The 22220-nt window shown below is 41.4% G+C and overlaps 1 protein-coding gene across 1 annotated transcript in view; it reads right to left on the bottom strand.

Moving 5' to 3' along the window:
* Positions 1-15136: 15136 nt before the first annotated feature.
* Positions 15137-22220, bottom strand: part of ngfrb (nerve growth factor receptor b) — an 82116-nt gene continuing 75032 nt past the window's right edge. Inside the window, exons 5-6 of the mRNA XM_036946621.1 lie at positions 21916-22082; positions 15137-19192 (exon numbers count right to left, since the gene is read on the bottom strand). Of these exons, the coding sequence (XP_036802516.1) occupies positions 18849-19192; positions 21916-22082 (511 nt within the window). The 3' untranslated portion in view covers positions 15137-18848. The remainder of the gene's footprint in view (positions 19193-21915; positions 22083-22220) is intronic.

Below are 22220 nucleotides of genomic sequence, written 5' to 3'. Positions count from 1 at the left end.
CGCATTTAAATTAACAGGTGTGCCTTGTCAAAAGTTCATTTGTGGAATTCGTTACTTCTTAATGCATTTGAGCCAATCAGTTGTGTTGTGACAAGGCAGGGATGGTATACAGAAGATAGCCCTATTTGGTTAAAAACCAAGTCCATATAATGGCAAGAAAAGCTTGTGATAGAAAAAGTATGTATTTACCTGATCTATTTAATATTAATGGTTAACAATTAATATTGAACTAATAGTAAGACATTTCTGTCCTACCAGTGTCTGTGTTTTTTATCATCTCCACTCTAGTTCCTTGCAGCTAATCTGAGTTTAAAAAATGCATTACATACACAAGAATGTGTTTTACTAGCTTAGAAGTAGAACAATCCCTCATTGTCTCAAAATCATCCTTGGAACTGGGAAACTCATTTTTAGTGTCAGCTATATGTAGTACTCTGCATTTGTGTAAAGGTTAGGTTATTCGGTCCAACACTCAAGGGTGTGGGGTCGACCAGCCTCATTATTGCAATAATTAATCGATATTAAATAAAGATGATTGTTTGAATAAATGACAAAGTCTCTCTCAGTATGAATTTCCACGACAAGCTCAAATAACCAAAGAGAAATGACAGTCCATCATTACTTGAAGACATGAAAGTCAATCAATCTGGAAAATGTCAAGAACTTTAAAGGTTTCTTCAAGTGCAGTTGCAACAACCATCAAGCGCTTTGATGAAACTGGCTCTCATGAAGACCGTGTCGTGGAAATGCTAATTCATTAATGAGGAGAGACAAGGGCAGCAATTAAGTTGTTTCTTTATTCAAAACATATTAGTAAGGGAGCAGGTCACACACACACACACACACACACACACACACACACACACACACACACACACACACACACACACACACACACACACACACACACACACACACACACACACACACACACACACACACACACACACACACACACACAGGTGAAAAGAGTGAGAACTCAGCGATTCTGTGTCACGTTCTGACCTTTATTCCTTTGTTTTGTCTTTATTTAGTATGGTCAAGGCGGGAGTTGGGGTGGGCAGTCTATGTTAGTTTTTCTATATTTTCAGTCTTTGTGTGTCTGCACCAGATAGAACTGTTTCGGTTGTCAATTTGTTGTTTTGTATTTTTGAAGTGTTCAGTTTCTTATTAAAAAGATGAACACTAATCACGCTGCGCTTTGGTCCTCTCATTCTTCCACCGACGACAACCCTTACATTCTGAGTTGGGGCTTGCCTTATACAGCCCAACCTTGTTACATTTCCTTAATCCACCACAACTGTCTCAATGTGTCAAACTAACTGATATCTACTGGATGAGGGGGCCAAATATTCTGAGTCCTCTGTGTTCTCCTGCGAGTACTAAGAACTTTTTTCGGAACAGAGATACCTCGTTCTGAACGTGCAAGTTTCAGAGTACAGAGGGTGGGGGTAAGAACACGAGATGTGCACAGCCGTTGTAGATTAGGTACAGAGTTAGGTGGAAACAGCAATTTACACAACCAGAGTAACAGGATTGTACATACCTATCATTTTAAACCTGTTTGGGAAAGGCATGCCACTAGCGGGACACCTCGACAACATCCGGTGAAATTGCAGGGCGCGAAATTCAAAATACAGGAAGATAAATACTTAACATTCATAAAATAACAAGTGGTATACAACAAAATAAAACTTATTTCTTGTTAATCCAGCCTCCGTGTCAGATTTCAAAAAGGCTTTACGGCGAAAGCATGCGTTTATCTGAGGACAGCGCCCCACATAAAAAAGCATAATACAAATTTTCCATCCAAGAACAGGAGTCACGAAAGTCAGAAATAGCAATAAAATAATCACTTACCTTTGAAGATCTTCTTTTGGTAATACAAAAGGTCCAATCTAGCCTAATACAAAACATTTTGTAAACGGCTTATGTCATGAATTTCGTCTCCTTCAACTTTCAACGAAACATTCGATGTCATTACTCACACTAAACTTATGTTTTTCCACTCATGGTTGGTTTCATTGCAATCCTCTGTTTGTTAGTAACACCCACCAGACTTCATGGTTATTCTCGCACGTATTGACGGAAAGGAACTGATTTGAACACAACAAACAATAACCTCATTGCGCACCAATGATATGACCATTGCTTCGTTGATTGACTGTATTTCGGCCCAATGACCACTGATCGTCATGGTAGATAGCCAATGAGCTGAGGTAAACGGCAATGTGTAACGGTTATATTTTCAATAAGACTAGCCCTCGCTTGAAACTCGAGCGTAAAGACACTAATTTGCCATTGAAAATTTTACCTGAAGCAGCCACGCTGGTTACACATAGCAGTATTGTTTCGAGAGCATTTTCCCCAGTTTATCTGAAGGATTATGTAGACTAAATCTGGAAAATCAAAGGAAAACTCTAGGTATACAGATTTACATGATATTATCGATGAAATTGATAGGGAAAGTGAGACGGAGTTACTACAAGATGAGTCAGATAGTGAACAGTTTTGACTCGCAAACCGAGGAGATGTTTTTGTACGGAGAAGATGCGGTGCTGGACTGGTAAGTACTTCTCATGCCGTTTTTGAAACGAGAGGAAGAGGGTCGTTGGCACTCTGTGCTGGAGGAGGATGTCGAACTTCCTCCAACATTCAGACAGAAAAGGCCACCAGGACCTCATCTGGACATGACCTCGAAGTACAGCCCCATTCAACTTTGTCAGCTGTTGATTCCCTGGTGTTGAACACTAATAAGTATGGTGCTAAGAAGAAGGCAGGCAAGAAAGAGGCATGGAATTCCATTTCCATGTCAGATCATTTTTGTTACCTGTCAATGGTAATTTACATGGGTCATGTGAAGCTAAAGACTACTGGAAAACTGCTCCCCTCTATCAACTGCCTTTCCCCTCCACTGTCATGTCATGCAAAAGGTTTCTGACAATCTCATGGGCGCTTCATATCAGTAACCCAGAAGTTGATGAGGACAACGAAAAGAAGCGAGGCACAGCAAGGTTTGATAGGCTCTGCAAAATCAAACCTCTCTACCAGTGTGGTTGAGGCCTGCAAGACCTATTTTCATCCCGTCCAGAACTTTTCCATCGATGAGAGGATGGTGGCCTCATAGGCCATAATTGGCCTAAAACAATATATGCGTAACAAACCAACTAAATGGGGTTACAAACTGTTTGTTTTGGTTGATTCTGCGTGTGCATACACGTGCAATTTTTTTGTTTATGAGGGGACGAGCAGTTGTGCGACCGGTGAGGGACTTAGCTATGATTCCGTCATGGAGTTATTCGATTTTCAACGAATGGGGAAGGGCAACAAACTTCTACACAAGCCCTACCCTGTTCACAGACCTGAGGAAGCAGGATGTGTGGGCTTGTGGCACCATTCGGACCAACAGTGGGCTTTCCGAAAACCAAGGTGAATGACATGCCTAAGCGGGCTGATCGGAGTACCATGAGATGGATTCACCAAGATGGCCTGCTCTTTGTGAAGTGGATGGATACAAGAGAGGTGGTCATGTGCACCACTATCCACAAGTCCTTCAGTGGCGATCACGTCATCAGGCGTGTGAAGGACGCTACTGGGGCATGGACCACCAAAAATTTCCCCATTCCTGCAGCTATAAAGGATTACAACAAGGGCATGGGAGGTGTGGACCTGTCAGACGCGCTGATAGGGCACTACAATGTTCTCCACAAGACAATGAAATGGTACAAGACATTGTTTTATCATTTCATCGACAATGCTGTGGTGAATGCCTTCATCCTCCAGAAGGAAATGGCTAAGAGCTGTGGACAGCCCCCCATCTCACAGCTAGCCTTCAGGGAGCTGCTCATCCAGGAGCTTACTAGCTACAGCAAGTCCGCTGCACCTCTGTCCCCTCTACCTCTGTACCTTCTGCTGCTTCAACCAGTGGTGCTCACATGCCAAAGTTCATCTCTGCAGACATGAATATGCCTCAGGGCAAAAAGGGCACAGTAGGGAGGCGTCGTTGTGCTCTTTGCCACATGAAATGCCCCGTCACCTGCACCACTTGTTTGGTGACTCTCTGTTTTACACCAGAAAGAGACTGCTATGGGCTATGGCATCAGCAGTCTTCACAATATTGTACATTATAATGTTATACATTGAATGTGTGTAAATTGTTACCCTTGTAATTTTCATTTTTTTCAAATTTTCAATAATAAATTTTTATTTAAAAAAAAAATGAGGGGGGGGTGTTATTTCGCATATAGTTATTTGCATCAAAATGTATCACTGTACCAATTTGGCCACTTGGGTACATTTGGGCAACTTGTGTGGGACACCTGGGTGACTACATGCTCAATGTCATGTAGCTTGCTCATTCATGAAGATATCTGTCTGAAACTTTGCTCAAATACTGTCGCCCTGTTATGTTCTGCATCAAAATTATCTCCAGCATCCTATCTGAATGTTTGGCTGTTCTTGTTCAGTTGAAAGATGATGCAACAACAATAAAAACAGAAAATGTATATTTATTTCCTTGTATTGTCTTCTACCAGATCTATTGTGTTAAATTCTCCTACATTCAATTCACAGTTCCACAAACTTCAGAGTGTTTCCTTTCAAATGATATAAAGAATATGCATATCCTTGCTTCTGGGCCTGAGCTACAGGCAATTAGATTAGGGTATGTCTTCAGGCAGAAATTGAGTCCCAAACAGCTTTCCACCAGCACCGTACCATTCTCCAGTCCAACCAGCTGTGGGATGTTGACCCCTGTCACAGTGCTGTCCATCACAACACCAGCAATCTTAGACAAAGTGTTCACTCTGGTCTTTCTGAAGTGCTGCCTGATGAGGCTGAAGCACTAGTCAGGGGCAAACTTGGTGTGGACTGTGACCAGGAAGTCCAAGGTCCAGACTGTGGTGGAGCTTGTGCATGGTCTGCCAGGCACAATACCAGAGCACAAACTTGTTCTTGGTTGGCCACTGCAATTTTCAGAATTCAGGTACACACGTGTTTCCCCAACTCCGTAGTTGGTGAATAAATGATGCATGTTGTTGATGACTGTGCTGCTGACTTTGCCGGATGACATGCCTTCATCAATCAAGTGATGACATGCCTTCATCAATCAAGTAATTGACTTGTTGTGGTATTCCTTCACAGCAGACACCAAACAAGCCCCACTTGCAAGGAGTTAAAAAGTAGATGGGACCTGGCTGCATAGGGTCAGAATGATAGTGCACCTGCAAACAACAAAATGTAAATTAATTACACAGCTCAGTGAAATGCTCTCTCTCTCTCACTCTCTGTTTCTCTCTGTCCTTAATCAGTATAAAGGAGGAAATGTTGCTTACTTGTTGAGAAAAAATCAAAGCTGTAATGCATCCCGATGTCTTTGCTTGCTGGTTCAGTAGGGGCCCCCAGAGACAACTGCATGTCTTGACAGGTGGTCTTGCAGTCAGCAAATATCTTCCGGTAGACAGACCGCACACTCTGAACAAGCTGGAGATGCAGATCTTAATTCTTCAGCTTGGCTGACTTAACAAATTCTGGCAGATCTGAAGACCTGATAGTTGCTCCTCTGGCACTGCCAGCACAGGTCTGTCCTGGGCTTAGTGCTTGAGATGTGGGGCAACAATTTTCTCTACAGATTCCTGAAGGAAGACAGCCCTCTGGAAAATACAAAAATAATGTGAGAGTAATAAAGGTAGTGCCAATCATGTTGGTCAATTAAATAATCAAAACGTGTTGCTTATGCTTTATATACCGAGTGCTGTCATCGATTCCTTGTAGAGACGCCACACTGCTGCTTTTGTCACATGGGATGGCAGCAGCTTTCCACCAAAGAGTTTGTGTCCTGGGTGGTCCTGGTAATACTATTGCATTATCCTCTGCGTCATTGTTGATGAAGTTCACCACTCGCTGCAAGTCCTTATGCTTCAGGTGTAACCTGTGCTTGCTTGTACCAGCTCTCTTTTGGATGTGGGCCGTTAGATTAGACCATTCTCGTTGTATGACTGGTGGAGGAGAGTCATGCTTGTTCTACTGATGCTGAAAGACAAATTCCAATAGATAGCCATAATAACCCTCAGACATGCCTGGCTAACTTGATGGGTCATCAGCTAGCTAGCTAACAGTCAGCTTTCACTTGGGTTCTTTAGTTTAGATTTGTAGCTAGCTAGCTAAACAATGAAGCATAATCTAAAGTGTTTTAGTACTATATCTCTTGACACAATGATGAAAATAATCATGGCCTCTAAACCTTCAAGCTGCATACTGGACCCTATTCCAACTAAACTACTGAAAGAGCTGCTTCCTGTGCTTGGCCCTCCTATGTTGAACATAATAAACGGCTCTCTATCCACCGGATGTGTACCAAACTCACTAAAAGTGGCAGTAATAAAGCCTCTCTTGAAATAGCCAAACCTTGACCCAGAAAATATAAAAAACTATTGGCCTAAATCGAATCTTCCATTCCTCTCAAAATTTTTTAGGAAAGGCTGTTGCGCAGCAACTCACTGCCTTCCTGAAGACAAACAATGTATACGAAATGCTTCAGTCTGGTTTTAGACCCCATCATAGCACTGAGACTGCACTTGTGAAGGTGGTAAATTACATTTAATGGCATCAGACCGAGGCTCTGCATTTGTCCTCGTGCTCCTAGACCTTAGTGCTGCTTTTGATACCATCGATCACCACATTCTTTTGGAGAGATTGGAAACCCAAATTGGTCTACACGGACAAGTTCTGGCCTGGTTTAGAGCTTATCTGTCAGAAAGATATCAGTTTGTCTCTGTGAATGGTTTGTCCTCTGACAAATCAACTGTAAATTTCGGTGTTCCTCAAGGTTCCATTTTAGGACCACTATTGTTTTCACTATATATTTTACCTCTTGGGGATGTCATTCGAAAACATAACGTTAACTTTCACTGCTATGCGGATGACACACAGCTGTACATTTCAATGAAACATCAATGAAAATTGCCCTCGCTAGAAGCATGTGTTTCAGACATATGGATGGCTGCAAACGTTCTACTTTTAAACTCGGACAAAATAGAGATGCTTGTTTTAGGTCCCAAGAAACAAAGAGATCTTCTGTTGAATCTGACAATTAATCTTAATGGTTGTACAGTCGTCTCAAATAAAACTGTGAAGGACCTCGGCGTTACTCTGGACCCTGATCTCTCTTTTGAAGAACATATCAAGACCATTTCAAGTTCAGCTTTTTTCCATCTACGTAACATTGCAAAAGCAGAAACTTTCTGTCCAAAAATGATGCAGAAACATTTATCCATGCTTTTGTCACTTCTAGGTTAGACTACTGCAATGCTCTACTTTCCGGCTACCCGGATAAAGCACTAAATAAACTTCAGTTAGTGCTAAATACGGCTGCTAGACTCCTGACTAGAACCAAATAATTTGATCATATTACTCCAGTGCTAGCCTCTCTACACTGGCTTCCTGTCAAAGCAAGGGCTGATTTCAAGGTTTTACTGCTAACCTACAAAGCATTACATGGGCTTGCTCCTACCTATCTCTCTTATTTGGTCCTGCCGTACATACCTACACGTACGCTACAGTCACAAGACGCAGGCCTCCTAATTGTCCCTAGAATTTCTAAGCAAACAGCTGGAGGCAGGGCTTTCTCCTATAGAGCTCCATTTTTATGGAACGGTCTGCCTACCCATGTCAGAGACGCAAACTCGGTCTCAACCTTTAAGTCTTTACTGAAGACTCATCTCTTCAGTGGGTCATATGATTGAGTGTAGTCTGGCCCAGGAGTGGGAAGGTGAACGGAAAGGCTCTGGAGCAACGAACTGCCCTTGCTGTCTCTGCTTGGCCGGTTCCCCTCTTTCCACTGGGATTCTCTGCCTCTAACCCTATTACAGTGGCTGAGTCACTGGCTTACTGGGGCTCTCTCATACTGTCCCTGGAAGTGGTCGTCCTTTCTGGGTTGGCGCCCAGTTTTTCCTAGCCACCGTGCTTCTACACCTGCATTGCTTGCTGTTTGGGGTTTTAGGCTGGGTTTCTGTACAGCACTTTGAGATATCAGCTGATGTACGAAGGGCTATATAAATAAATTTGATTTGATTTGATTAGAGTACTAGCAATACAAAATGATTGTCATAGCTATCTAAAGTTAACCAAACAGGTTCAACGTTAGCTAGTTAGCTAGTTAACATTAGGCTATAACTAGCAATGCATTCTGAGATCTCACCACACACAGATCATAAACGTAATGTTAGCTATCAAGTCAGCCATCTAACGTCAGCTAACTAGCTAACAGTAAGCTTTAACTTGGGGTCTTTTGTTTAGACATGTAGCTAGCTAAACAATTAACCATAATCCCAATCCATAGAGTACTAGCAATACAAACCAATTGTCATAGCTAGCTAAAGTTAACCAAATAGGTTCGATGTTAGCTAGTTAACATTAAGCAATAACTAGCCATGTGAAATGGCATTCTGAGATAACATTACTACACATAGATCATAAAGGTAATGTTAGCTAGAGAGCCAGTCATCTAACATCAGCTAGCTAGCTAACAGTAAGCTTTAACTTGCAATGAAATCAACTTTCTGAAAAAAATCGAAACATATAATATCTGAAACTGTAGCTAGATTCTTACCCGTACACATGGTTGAACGCTTCACGGCAGACTGCAACCCCAAGACGTCCTGTGTCGTTTCCGTTTTGTTTGTACAGCGTGCTTGGCCCGTTGCATCAAGTCACTCTGGTTCACACTACTGACCGTGTGCAATACCACAAGAATCATCGTAAACTTCATCCCCCACCCACACTCTGACAATTTTTCTCAACAGAGCTGGTTAGGCTGTTTTCATGTTATCCAGAGTGTTGGTGACTTTAACTGTGACCCTGGCAACAATTTAATAACAATTTTTTTGCTGACGTTTACTAACACTGGCCATATTCAACAGGTGTTGAGCGTTCGTAAATTCAACATTTACTCTGTGCTCTGAAACAGTTGTTGCAGTGTCATTCTATTGAAATGGATACTTGGGAGTCAATTCCAAAATTCTGAATTGAGCCAAACCCTGGTTTGAGCAGGTCCCTGAACAGAGCAACATCAGGAGACCCAACCTCGGTCACCTCGAAAAATACCTTTTCACATGGTCCCAAAATAGCCCATAACATTGGGACAGAGCAACATCAGTCACCCCTTAGAAGAATAAAATACCTTTCCTCAGGTTCCAGAACAGTGAAATAGAAAGGGATTTCCTTCAATAATAATAAAATAAAAAACTTGAAAGTGAAAAAAAATACATATGGTTTTCAAACACACATATGAGCACACGTTTCAAAACTTCATGTGAAAGAATAGAAGAAAAATGTCATACAAATTCCAAATTCCACGAGTCAGACACGTGGTTTTCAGACGTGTAAAGTTTCACATGGATTTTCACATGTTGATTTTTCACACACCTCAATATCAATTTATTTTGACATCACATTTTGTTCGTATAGATTATGTATTTGGACTTTTTTCAGTGTATTTTGAACGCTTTCAGACAACTAAATAAAAAAAAGTTTGGCCTAAAATGACTTACCCAAATCTAACTGTCTGTAGCTCATGACATGAAGCAAGGATATGCATATTCTTGGTACCATTTGAAAGGAAACACTTTGAAGTTTGTGGAAATGTGAAAGGAATATAGGAGAATAAAACACATTCGATTTGGTAAAAGATAATACAAAGAAAAAACCAAACGTTTTTTGTATTTTTTTGTACCATCATTTTTTAAATGCAAGAGAAAGGCCATGATGTATTATTCCAGCACAGGCACAATTTAGATTTTGTCCACTAGCAGTGTATGTGCACATTTTTAGACTGATCCAATGAATCATTGCATTTCTGTTCAAAATTTTGTGTCAAGACTTCCCAAATGTGCCTAAATGGTTTATTAATAACTTTTCAAGTTCAAAACTGTGCACTCTCCTCAAACAATATCATGGTATTATTTCACTCTAATAGCTACTGTAAATTGGACAGTGCAGTTTAATTACCAATAATATAAGCTTTCTGCCAATATCAAATATGTCTATGTCCTGGAAAATGTTCTTGTTACTTACAACCTCATGCTAATCACATTAGCGGACCGATCCCGTAGAGGTTAAGTAGTGATTTCTTTGCAGCAATTCGACCATGAAGTCCTGATTCTCGTCTGAACAGTTGATGTTGAGATGTGTCTGTTAATTGATCTCTGTGAAGCATTTATTTGGGCTGAAATTTCTGAGGCTGGTAACTCTAATGAACTTATCCTTTGCAGCAGAGGTACCGACTGCACTTGAAGAAACTTTCAAAGTTCTTTAAAGTTTCTAAATTTTCTTGTCAATCAAAACAGAATACCACATAATGAAAATGCAAATACAGGTTTTTAGAAATGTTTGCTAGTTTAATAAAAAAAATAAAAAAATGAAATATCTCATTTACATAAACCCTTTTACTCAGTACTTTGTTGAAGTACCTTTGGAAGTGATTACAGCCTTGATTCTTCTTGGGTATGACGCTACAAGCTTGGCACACCTGTATTTGGGGAGTTTGTCCCATTCTTCTCTACAGATCCTCTCAAGCTCTGTCAAATTGGATGGGAGTATCGCAGGACAGCTATTTTCAGGTCTCTCCAGAGATGTTAGATCGGGTTCATGTCCATACTCCGCCTGGGCCACTCAAGGACTTTCAGAGACTTGTCCCAAAACCACTCTGTGTCGTCTTGGCTGTTTGCTTAGGGCCGTTGTCCTGTTGGAAGGGGAACCTTCACCCCAGTCTGAGGTCCTGTGTGCTCTGGAGCAGGTTTTCATAAAGGATCTCTGTGTATTTTTTTCTGTTCAACTTTCCCTCAAGCCTAACTAGTCTCCCAGTCCCTGCCGCAGAAAAACATCCCCACAGCATGATACTGCCACCACCATGCTTCAACGTAGGGATGGTGCAAGGTTTCCTCCAGATGTGACGCTTGGCATTCAGGCAAATGAGTTCAATCCCTATTCTTGGAATCTTGTTTCTCATGGTCTGAGAGTCTTAGGTGCCCTTTGGCAAGCTCCAAGCGGGCTGTCATGTGCCTTTTACTGAAGAGTGGCTTCCATCTGGCCACTCTACCATATAGGCCTGAGTGGTGGAGTGCTGCAGAGATGGTTGTCCTTCTGAATGGTTCTCCAATCTCCACAAAGGAACTCTGGAGCTCTGTCAGAGTGACCATTGGGTTCTTGGTCTCCTTAATGACCAAGGCCCTTCTACCTCGATTGCTCAGTCTGGCCGGGCGGCCAGCTCTAGGAATAGTCTTGGTGGTTCCAGTTTTTCGTACCCTTCCCCAGATATGTGCCTTGACACAAACCTGTCTCGGAGCTCTACGGATAATTCCTTTGACCTCATGGCATGGTTTTTGTTCTGACATACACTCTCAACTGTGAGACCTTTTATAGAAAGGTGTGTGACTTTCCATATCATGTCTAATCAATTGAATTTACCAAAGATGGACTCCAATCAGGTTGTAGAAACATCTTAAGGATTATCAACTACTTCATGACTGTTGGAAAAGCATTCCAGGTGAAGCTGGTTGAGAGAATGCCAAAAGTATGCAAAGCTTTCGTCAAGGCAAAGGGTGGCTACTTTGAAGAATCTCAAATATAAATATATTTGGATTTGTTTATCACTTTTTTGGTTACTACATGTGTTATTTCATAGTTTTAATGTCTTCACTATTATTCTACAGTGTAGAAAATAGTACAAATAAAGAAAAACCCTGGAATGAGTAGGTGTGTATATATATATATATATTAACAAAATAAATATATCGGGTATCGGAAATGATGCAGACAATTACATTGATGGAAGCCACAGTCTATCTGCAATATTAAAGCTGATCTACCCCCTAAAAGTTCTGGTTTCACTTTTAAAATAAATGTATTGACTGCCAAAGCAAATGCATTAATTGCTCCTCTACCCCATAGTCTGTCTTCTATAATGATAAAACATCATTGACAGTTTAACAGAAGAATTACAGTTCTGGTAGTTAAGCGTGTACAGTATGTGACAGAAAATTGTCAGATAGTTCACGTCGAATTGAATTGTTATACATATGCTGATGAAAAACGTAATTTATTCCATTAACAATGCTTACATTATTAGTAACTGCTATAAGAACTATATAACACTTGGGATAATAGTTCCTGACCGAATGTCAACAGTCATGATATCTACTACATCTAATATTAAGTGGCACAACTGTTGCGAAAGTGAAACAGCGAAATGTTCAAGCACGTGTCATTTTCCGCTTCATTACCGAGCTGTGTCACTCGCCAACTTGAGGTTAGTTGTTTTGACAAGCTATATGCCATTGTTATGATAGCATTATGTTACCCTCATGACAGCAACCCCCATGTCAAAGGCCAACAATAACTCATACAGCCATACAGCAGCCATACCACTCTGTCTGCATGCATCCCACTGATGGTTTGCCTCTGAAGCTATGCATGGCTTGGTCGACCTTTGGACAGGAGACCAGATGCTGCTGGAAGTGGTGTTTGAGGGCTAATAGGGGACACTCATCCCTCTAGTCTAAGGTGACCCTATGCCCCAGGGCAGTAGTGATTGGAGCCACTGCCCTATGTAGGGGTTGCTGTGGTTCAAATTGGACATTAAACGGTTGTGAACATATTTACGGTCATGTTATGGTCAATTGACACAGGCCTCAACATCATGTGGGTCTCACAGTAGCATGAGTTGCAATGCATGTTTTTTTTCACACAGCAAATGACCTACGGTTGCCGCTTCCCCAGCATGTTGATGTGAATGCGCTCTCAACCAACTTAGCTGGTGTTAAGGATTTCAGTATTTTACAACTTGATGCTTCTTCACCCTAAAAGTTGTCAGAAACTGTAATCCACAGTTGAGTTTTTTTAATAAACATCCACTAAAAACTTCAGCTAACTAAACAACCATGCAATGTTTTTTTTTTTAAATGGTCAAATGATTTTTAACTAAGGTCAAACTCATTTCAGTTGATTTGGCCATAACATTTAGAAAATTACACCAAGTTTCCTTTACACTCATTGTAAAGCAGCCAATAAGGAGGGACAAGTAGTACACAACTCTTCCTCACCTCCTTCCTCCTCCTCTCTGTGTGTTCTTTATGTTTGAAGCCCCCGGTAATCAATCTGTCTCATTTGCCTCGAGTTACATGTCAGAAGGACGTTGAAGTGGCTTTGCGGGAAAATGCCCAGAGTCCTGCAGCCTAAGGAGATAATGTGTGAATCCATGGAAGTTACACAAGCTAGCCACATTGTTAATGGGGGTAGTGTGTGTGCATGAGTTTGTGTGTGAATGTTTGTGTGTGTGTGTGTGTGTGTGTGTGTGTGTGTGTGTGAGAGAGAGTGACAGCGATAAAGACACAATAATTACTTTTATGACCATATTTGAAATCATTGCTTTTTGACAAGACCATATTATGTTGATTGAAGGACTTTATTATTTTGTGGATTGTACTGTTTATATAGCAAATTCACATTTGTATAATACAGTGTACATATTAGTAAATACAGGGAACATTCAGTATTTCTCACTTCTGTACATCTTGGCGCATTAAGAATCCGTCTTGTTTCACTATGGACCACATCATCAGGGCTTGGTGACACATCTCCATCAATTTATTTTCATATATTTTCAACAATCCCTTCACTGTCAAACTCCCACCTCTTCCTCTGACCGAACAGCATGCAGCCAAGTGCGAGGTTAAGTTGAATATAAGCCTTCATTGGTATTTTATTGTACTTACTAGGTGTGCTGCTTCACAACTATACAAAACGTATGGCCTGCAACTGTCCTCTAATAAAAATAAAGAAATTAATAAGTGAATACTGTTTGGGGGGGAAACAATTCTGTCCTCAGTTCAGTTTTCATATCATATTAGCACATTCCTCGTCAGTGTCTGTAGGGGAAACCAACTTTGTTGTTACAGTCATGGCTATACACTGGGTGTACAAAACATTAGACGCCTGACTCAACCTTGTCTGACACATGTTCTCCCCACACATACTGGCCCGTCTCCTGAGAACCACTGCAGTGAGAGAGAGCGAGAGTAAAAATATGTCAGGAAATGACATAGACAGAGTTTAATTGGAGTTGAATAGCTTTTACATCGTAGTGTTGCATTCAAGGTAACAGTCCATTTAAAGACTGCTGCTGTATCAAAAGAGGCAACTATGGATAATAATTTAGCCAAATAAGTGATAACGTGGGACTGAGCCGAGCTGTACCAATCCACGCCACCCGTCAGTCAGTATGGCTCAGTATTGAACAGCCTGCTGTCATTTCATGCCCAACCCTCGTAGTGGAGAGCTATCATCCTATAGGTTTTCCTTTCATCCCTTACCTAACCTACTTATAACACATTCAGTACATACACTGAGAATACAAAACATAAAAAATACCTGCTCTTTCCATGACATAGACTGACCAGGTGAATCCAGGTGAAAGCTATGATCCCTTATTGATGTCACTTGTTATAGCCACTTCAATCAGTATAGATGAAGGGGAGGAGACAGGTTAAATCATTATTTTTAAGCCTTGAGACAACTGAGACATGGATTGTGTATGTGTGCCATTCAGAGGGTGAATGGGCAAGACAAAATATTTAAGTGTCTTTGAACGGGGTATGGTAGTAGGTGCCAGGCGGACCAGTTTGAGTGTGTCAAGAACTGCAAAGCTGCTGGGTTTTTCACGTTCAACAGTTTCCCATGTGTATCAAGAATGGTCCACCACCCAAAGGACATCCAGCCAACTTGACAACTGTGGGAATCATTGAGAGTCAACATTGGCCAGCATCCCTGTGGAACGCTTTCGACACCTTGTAGAGTCCATACCCTCATGAATTGTGGCTGTTCTGAGGTCAAAAGGTGGTGCAACTCAATATTAGGAGGGTGTTCTTAATGTTCTGTTCCCTCAGTATATATATATATATATATATATATATATATATATATATACACACACACACACATACATACACTATACAGGGATATACCACATTTAGTCCCAGCAGTGTTTACCATGCAATACCGTTGATCCAGACATCTGGGGTTGGTTTCCTAGACAAAAAATGTATTATAGTCCTGGACTAAAAAGCATCAACAGAGGATCTTCTTTGAAATAGCTTTTTAGTTCAGGACTATGCTTAATTTGTGTCCTACTGACTGTGGCTAAGGCATACAGTGAAACCATTTGGGCCAAATATTCTATTTCTTTAGAGTCAGGTCATTGAGGTAAAGTGGGATTGAGTCACTGTCGATCGACTCTAGAGACTGCATCTGAGTCAGAAGTCCTGTCGGACCATGATATTTTACGATAAGCCTTGAGGGCTCAAAAACACAAACTTCAAATGAACACTTATCAAAATCAAATAAAAATACATACAAAACAAACACAACATCATCATCAGGGACCTGAAACATTTCCCAGGTCACTTGTGATGTCGAATACATACGGTGCTCTACAATCTAACCTATAATACCGTTTATTACTGCTAGTAACACATGAAAACCCTTGAGAATACCTTTGTTCGTAATTTAGCCACTGAACTAAGATCAGTAAACTATCGGTGAAACGTGCTGTACAGTACTTACAATAGGCACGTGTGCCTATAGACTCAGGCCAGACTCTTGCAGTAGCAAGCTAAACCAGGCGTGGATCAATTCTGTGACATAGACTGGTTCAAGTCCAGCAAAGCATGAATATTGTCTTCACTCTCTTTGAACCTACCTATATGTCAGTAATGCCAGAATTTAACACGACAGCCCTAACAGATCTCTTTGCATTAAATGATGGACAGAAAGCAAGCGACCACTGTTACTTCCTCCAAACTCCTGTCATTCAACCCCTGTCCCCCCCCCAAAAAAAATTCCCAATGTGAAATTGAAAAAAAAATATATATATAAAAAAAATCAAGTTGACAATGAGAATAAATGGGGATACGCTTCACTTTAGGCTGTATTATGCTGCAATTACATTTGTTATAAGCATGCATTGGCATTTTAACCCTCAAATAAGCTAAGAAATATATGACCCCACAAAGCACAACAAAAATAAGGGAACACCCCCCTCAGTTCTTAATTCATAGCTGCCTGTAATGGTTATGCATGCCTACGACACATTTTGAAGCATTTACGAAGGCTTTATGAATGCACCGATGTGCTAACATTTTTATTTTGAGCTAACACGTATAGTGCTTTATTACTTGTTATAAGCATACAATGAGGCTTATGAGGCTTATAATATGTAGGTACCATGGCATGACAATAAGACATTATAAGTGGGACATAAATGCCTATAGCAATTTTTACAATGCATTATAACCACATCTTAATGCATTATACCCGTCAGCTTTAAGTAACCTGTTACCAAAAGGTCTAATTGGCATGCTTCTTTTCATCTTTTCAACTCTCAGTGGTTGGAAGTCCTCCCGTATTGCTCGTCTCCGATCTCTAAGGACTAGCCTTTCATTCGAAGGTTGTTGTCGTGAACAATGGGGAAACTAGACACCCCTGTTTTTCCTCTGATCTGCGTCCATCCCTATTCTTTTGTCTGAAGGATTGTCAGTCACAATGGCCACCGGGTCGTCTTTTTGGCAGTCCCCTACTAGATATCATATGAATATGGTCCCTGCTACTTTAAACATTTAAACACTTTTCCAGGCAATGTGAGATCTGATCCTCCGAGCAGCGCGACTGCATAGAAAGACAACCTGAAACGCCACTGATATCATTGCCTGAGTAAGTTCTACAAAGGGCCTTTCCTGAAACACTAGCTAGTGTTGGATCCCTCCACAAGGCCTCCCTCACCTTCCTCAACCTATACACAACTAATTCAGGTTGTCTGAGCGTTGATTAGGAAAAGGAAACAACATTAGACAAACATCCAGCTAATCACTAAAGCCACACAAAAGACCCTGAGAAACTAAACAGAAATAGATAACCCTGGATTTGTATATCTTAGCCTGAAATAATGGCTAGTTGTTCAGTCGTAAGTTATTTTATGTACAGTACTTGTATGTGCATTTTGAATATGATGTGTATCGGTTATATGACTCGCTAGTGTGTACATGCTGTTCCTCTTGCTAACACAGCAGTGGATGACCTCACGGGAAAGGATTACATGATTTATACAGATTCCAGTTGTGGTGTGAATGACTGCAATATTTTTGACTGCAAGTTGGCCGACGTCCATCATGTCCGATAAGGTGTCCTGCATGTGGTCCCTGAAAGGGTGTATGTTCATGTCCAATGACCTTGGTCCTGTGGTCCCTTATCATTGACACAACACTTGATTGACACAGCACAGGCTTTTTTGTTTGTTTGTTATTTTATACAGTATGTGTATGCATACATGTGTGTGGATACTGGCATGCATGCATGCATCTGTGTGTTTGTGTACGTGTGTATGTAAGTGTGTGTAGATTTGTGCGTGTGCGTGTGTGTGTGTGTGTGCGTGCATTCATGGATGTTTGTGTGTGTAGATAGGCCTATATGTGTGAGTGAGTTTTAAATTCCTAGTCCTTTTCTATCTAGGTCAGAGTATAGGCCTAGTGTGAGAGCCCCAGTGTTATGCAGATGGGCCTGGCCAGATAGAAGCTGGAGTCAGGTTGCCTGCTCCACAGACTACCATGTTAGGCAGCACAGGTCAGCCAGTCCACTACTCTGACTTTGTTCCAGTAGATATATACATACTGGGAACTGTTCCTATGTCAGGTCTAAAGAAATAATAATAATGCATACGATAACTTAAGTTTGAAAGGGGATATTTCTCCTTAATATTTCATTTCACAAAATATTATGGAGGAAACGGCTCAAATAATTGAGCTTCTCCATATCAATGTGTTGAAAATAATAGAGGCGACGATGCAGGTTGATATGTCATTAGCTTTTTTCACATAAGAATTGGTTTGGATTTAGTGCTAACCTTTTGTAGTCTAGCTCGTTATATCTTTCCAGTCCTTGATCTCTGCTGAAAATGACCACCATTCAGCTTTGACCGACAGTCATTGATTGACTAGCAAATGGTCACAAATAATGGAATATTTTGCCAATAAATTACAAACAATTTAATGTTCAGATATTATAATAGGTATAGGTATGGTTGATAAGCTAGGCTTTGGTAGTACAGAACAACAAAAATGAAATGAAAGAATAGTAGTACCTTGCTGTACGTGTTGAATGCCAAGGGATGTTCATCAAGGCACCACAAGCCAGAGTTCTGTGTTGCAAGTGAGGAATGGATGAAAACAATTAGTTCAGTCATAAGAGAAGCACAGAAAATGAAAATTAACCTCAATCCCCAGAGTCTTGTAGCCTTTTGCTACTTCCGGGTTAGTGAGAGGGCAGAGCAAAATGGTGCCTGACTGTTTTGGGCACACTGAAGACACAGTGGAACATCCAGTAGTATGGTTACAAGGCCACAGTTGACCATCATGGGTTTGTGTATCTTGAAAGTGCACCAGCCACAGAGTTTGACATAGGTTCACAAGTGGAATTGGAAGCGATAGGTTTCACACGATGCGGCACGCTTAGGAAGGACCATAAAGGCGGTAAGGGATGCAGTGGCTGCCGAAGTCTCGCAGAAATGTTCGATTTAGGTCTGGGCCGAGTCTTGGTGGATTGATAGGAGTAGTTTTGGCATCAGGTGTGGATGATCAGACTTTGGTTTGCCGATCTGCATGGTTTGGCATTGGTGTAATTGCTCAGATGGTTGGTGTAGTCGGTTAAATAGTCACAGTATGGATGGACTGTGGGGGGGTGGGGGGGGGGGGGGGGGGGGGTTTGGCTGTGATGTTTTCGTAGCATTGGCGGTAATGGTCAAATGGTCACACTGCAGATGTGGCAGTGGGTTTGACGGTGTTGGGGCTGAGCACGAGGCTCTGTGCGATGTCTTCGCGGTTGATCTTGCACAGCGCCGTGCAGAGCGTGTCCAGGCTGGCGCAATCCTGGCTCGCCCAATCAGAGAGCAGTGCACGGATTGGATGTTCCTGCTGCCGGAATGTGGCGATGCGCTCTTCCTGGTATCCCAGCAGCCCTGCCAGGCTGCACCAATCTCTGTCCTCCGTGTGGTCGTAGCCCTCCCCTTCTCCACCCCTGTAGAGTAGTTTCTCAACCTCCTCTCGCGTGTGGAGGGGAAGGAGCAGACAAGGCTCCTCATCCACAGTGACCACTGCAGGGAGAAAGATGTTACATGAGCGTTAGTCTGAGGTTACATTTACATTCATATCTGTTGAAGTAATGTTTAATCACACTGGTCAGTGAGCTCCAAATCCTTACTCAGGATCTGTGTGGACATTTTGTCAATCATACATTAATGTCAATGGATCATCATTACATCATAGCTTTGACTTTGAATTTGGCTTTGTTTCCAGATGGAATCACTAAACAGAAATGAACATCAGCAAATAATATTGATTCACTACACTTATAGACAGTATATTGTAGGACTTTGTTCAGGCCAGCTGGAGTGCTCTTTCTGACTATTTCCTCTGCTCCAGTTGCTTATAGTTCTTTGGAACTAGTTCTTGTTCTCTGAAGGTTTTCTAAGGAACCTGTTAATCACTAGAGAATCACGCGACTCCACAGACAAACCAGCCATCTAGTCTAGTTTCAGCCAAGTGTGTGTTTTGAAAGGTCTACATTCTTCCAAACGGGTTCTTCAGGGCTTGACTCCAAACCGCCAGGAGCGCATGCCGCTGATGAACTAACTGTGGCCCCTAACAGAGGTTTATTATTATTGTTGTTGATTTGCTACAGTAGGTTTGAGAGGTTGTGTTCAAAGTGGAGCTTACGAGGCCACCAGATGCCACTCTCCCCAAAGGGAAATTCCTATCCTCTTGTCTTACTGAGTGAAGGCCCTCAGGGTGTTAACAAACATGGCATCTAGAAAAGCTATTCCATACCAGCTTACTGTCCATCAAACCTATTTGTGGTAGTGTTCTGTTGAGTGGTATCACGGTTCAACCTAAATAGCTTAATTATGCATTTTGCTCCATATTGAAAACTGCCCTCAAAGTGCAAGCAGCCATCAAACGCATGGTACCTCTATGGAGTTGCTTTGTTGCGTGGCACATGGTATAATTGACCTGAATGCTGACTTAAATGTGAATTCATGAATGGATCTTTTCATTATATTTTTTGGGGGGGGAGCTTGTCTAGGTGTGCTATAGTAGATGTGGTACATTAATCTATATTTTGTGTTACAGTACATTAGGTGTCGGGTGCACAGACCTGTAGTAAAGTTCCCGTCTGTACCTGTCTGTCCCTGGGTTGACTTGTCTCTACATACAGGTGTGTGTGTGTTAAAGTATGTGTGTATGTGCATACTGTATGCCGTGCGTGAGCTTCAAGTAAGGGGAAGCTAAACAAATCTACAACAATTTTTTTTTTTACCTTTATGATAAAGTATTGCATGCATCTATTATGGCATTTGCATACAAATGTAAGCTAGCCTACTATTCCTAATGTGAGGAGTAGATTGGATAGTCACAAGGCTGACTATCCAATCAGTCACAAGACTGACTCACTGTTCGCAAAAAAATTGTCTTTTATAAACACATTTCGTGCAATTCTAAGACACTCTCTACTCTCTATGACTGGAGACAATAGCTACTCTGCTGACAAACTGAGCTAAATAAAAACAACCTTGTCTTGAATACAACCATCTAATTAAGGCCTATGAAAAGGGGAGACACATATTGTAGGCTATGACGTCCATCTAGCCTGGGGGAGGAAAATGTTATCCTAAAAAAACTCACCCAATGATAAAGACAGTGAATGTGCGCACTCACCGGGGATATGGCCGATGCGCTCCGCTATAGTACCAATTAGCCCAAAGGCTGGCAGATGGCGATATTGAGTCGTTTCATCTTACCGTCCATAGGGAATGTATACAGCCGGCTATACAATCGTATCCCCCGTGGACCGGTTCGTAAATAAAACATTCCCTATTCAGGCTGCAAAATCATCAATTTCCACCCTAACTATTTAATCGCAAGAAGGCAGACAGAAAACTGGAAAAATATGCATACTTTCTCCATTTTCCACCGCCATGCTAGAGTAGCTAAAGCTAGTCCAGGATGTTGTTTATTGTGTTCAGCCAATCAGGTTGCAGCAGTCTTTTATTTTTGAATCAATTAGACCCTGGGTGAAAAAAACAGACTGCAGCAACCTGATTGGCTGAATACACAACATCTGGGAATAGCATGGTGGTGGAAAATGGTTTTTCATAAAGAAAGTATGTATATTTTCTGTTTTTTTCTGCCTTCTCGAGATTAAATAGAGTTAAAGAGGAAATTGGCGCCTTTGCAGCCTTTAATGGAGAATGTTTTATGTACCCACTGTTCCACGAGGGACACACGTTTGTAGCGGCTAAGTAAGACAATAAGATGAAATTACTCAATATCGGCATATCGTCCACCTTTGGGCTAAGTGTTGTTTGCTCAATAGCCTATTGGGAGTTGAACATTTTGATATCTTAACTAAAGACAGGTTAGAGTTTTTTCTTTGTTTTTCCAACAATTGTATTTAGAAATATTGAGATATGCCTAGGCCTATTTTAGATGCTTTTCACTGACTGCCGCAAATCAACAATCAGCTATTTGAAATGCTGCACGCTGCCAAAATTGCACGCTTCCCGACTGTAGGTTATGCCCTGGCCTTGTGATTGAAAACAATCCACGCTTTAAAAAAAGAGAAGCTAGTGTTTTGAAGGATTTCATTTATTTTTGTATAGGCAGTGGTAATTATATAATTTGGGCAAGTTTAATTCAATTTACTTCTGAGGAAGCTTAGCTTTGCTTTTGGACGCGCCACCTGTGTGTGTGTGTGTGCGTGCGTGCGTACTCATACATCTGTGCTCGCCTGTGTGTGAGTATCTCTGTGCAGGCCTACCTGTCTGTGCCTGAGTCTGCCCCTGGCCTTGCTGCTCCTGTAGGCTTTGGCTATCCACCGATATGCCACTGTCGCTGTGCAGCTTCTCCCCCTCCGGCGAAGGAGTCTGGTTCTGATTTGCTGTGCAGTTGTTGGCGCCCTGCTTGTTCTGCTTACAGCTGTTCCACCTGCACAGAGATGGGGGGAAAAAAGTACTCATTATATAAAAATGGATTAATAAATGCTTTAAATGGACTTCAATTCAAATCAAATCAAATCAAATCAAATGATGAAGGTCAGGGCCCGTACTCATAAAGCGTATCAAA

This window comes from Oncorhynchus mykiss, chromosome 16, assembly GCF_013265735.2.
Source record: "Oncorhynchus mykiss isolate Arlee chromosome 16, USDA_OmykA_1.1, whole genome shotgun sequence".
Lineage (NCBI taxonomy): Eukaryota > Metazoa > Chordata > Actinopteri > Salmoniformes > Salmonidae > Oncorhynchus > Oncorhynchus mykiss.
This window is presented reverse-complemented; position numbering and strand designations above follow the sequence as displayed.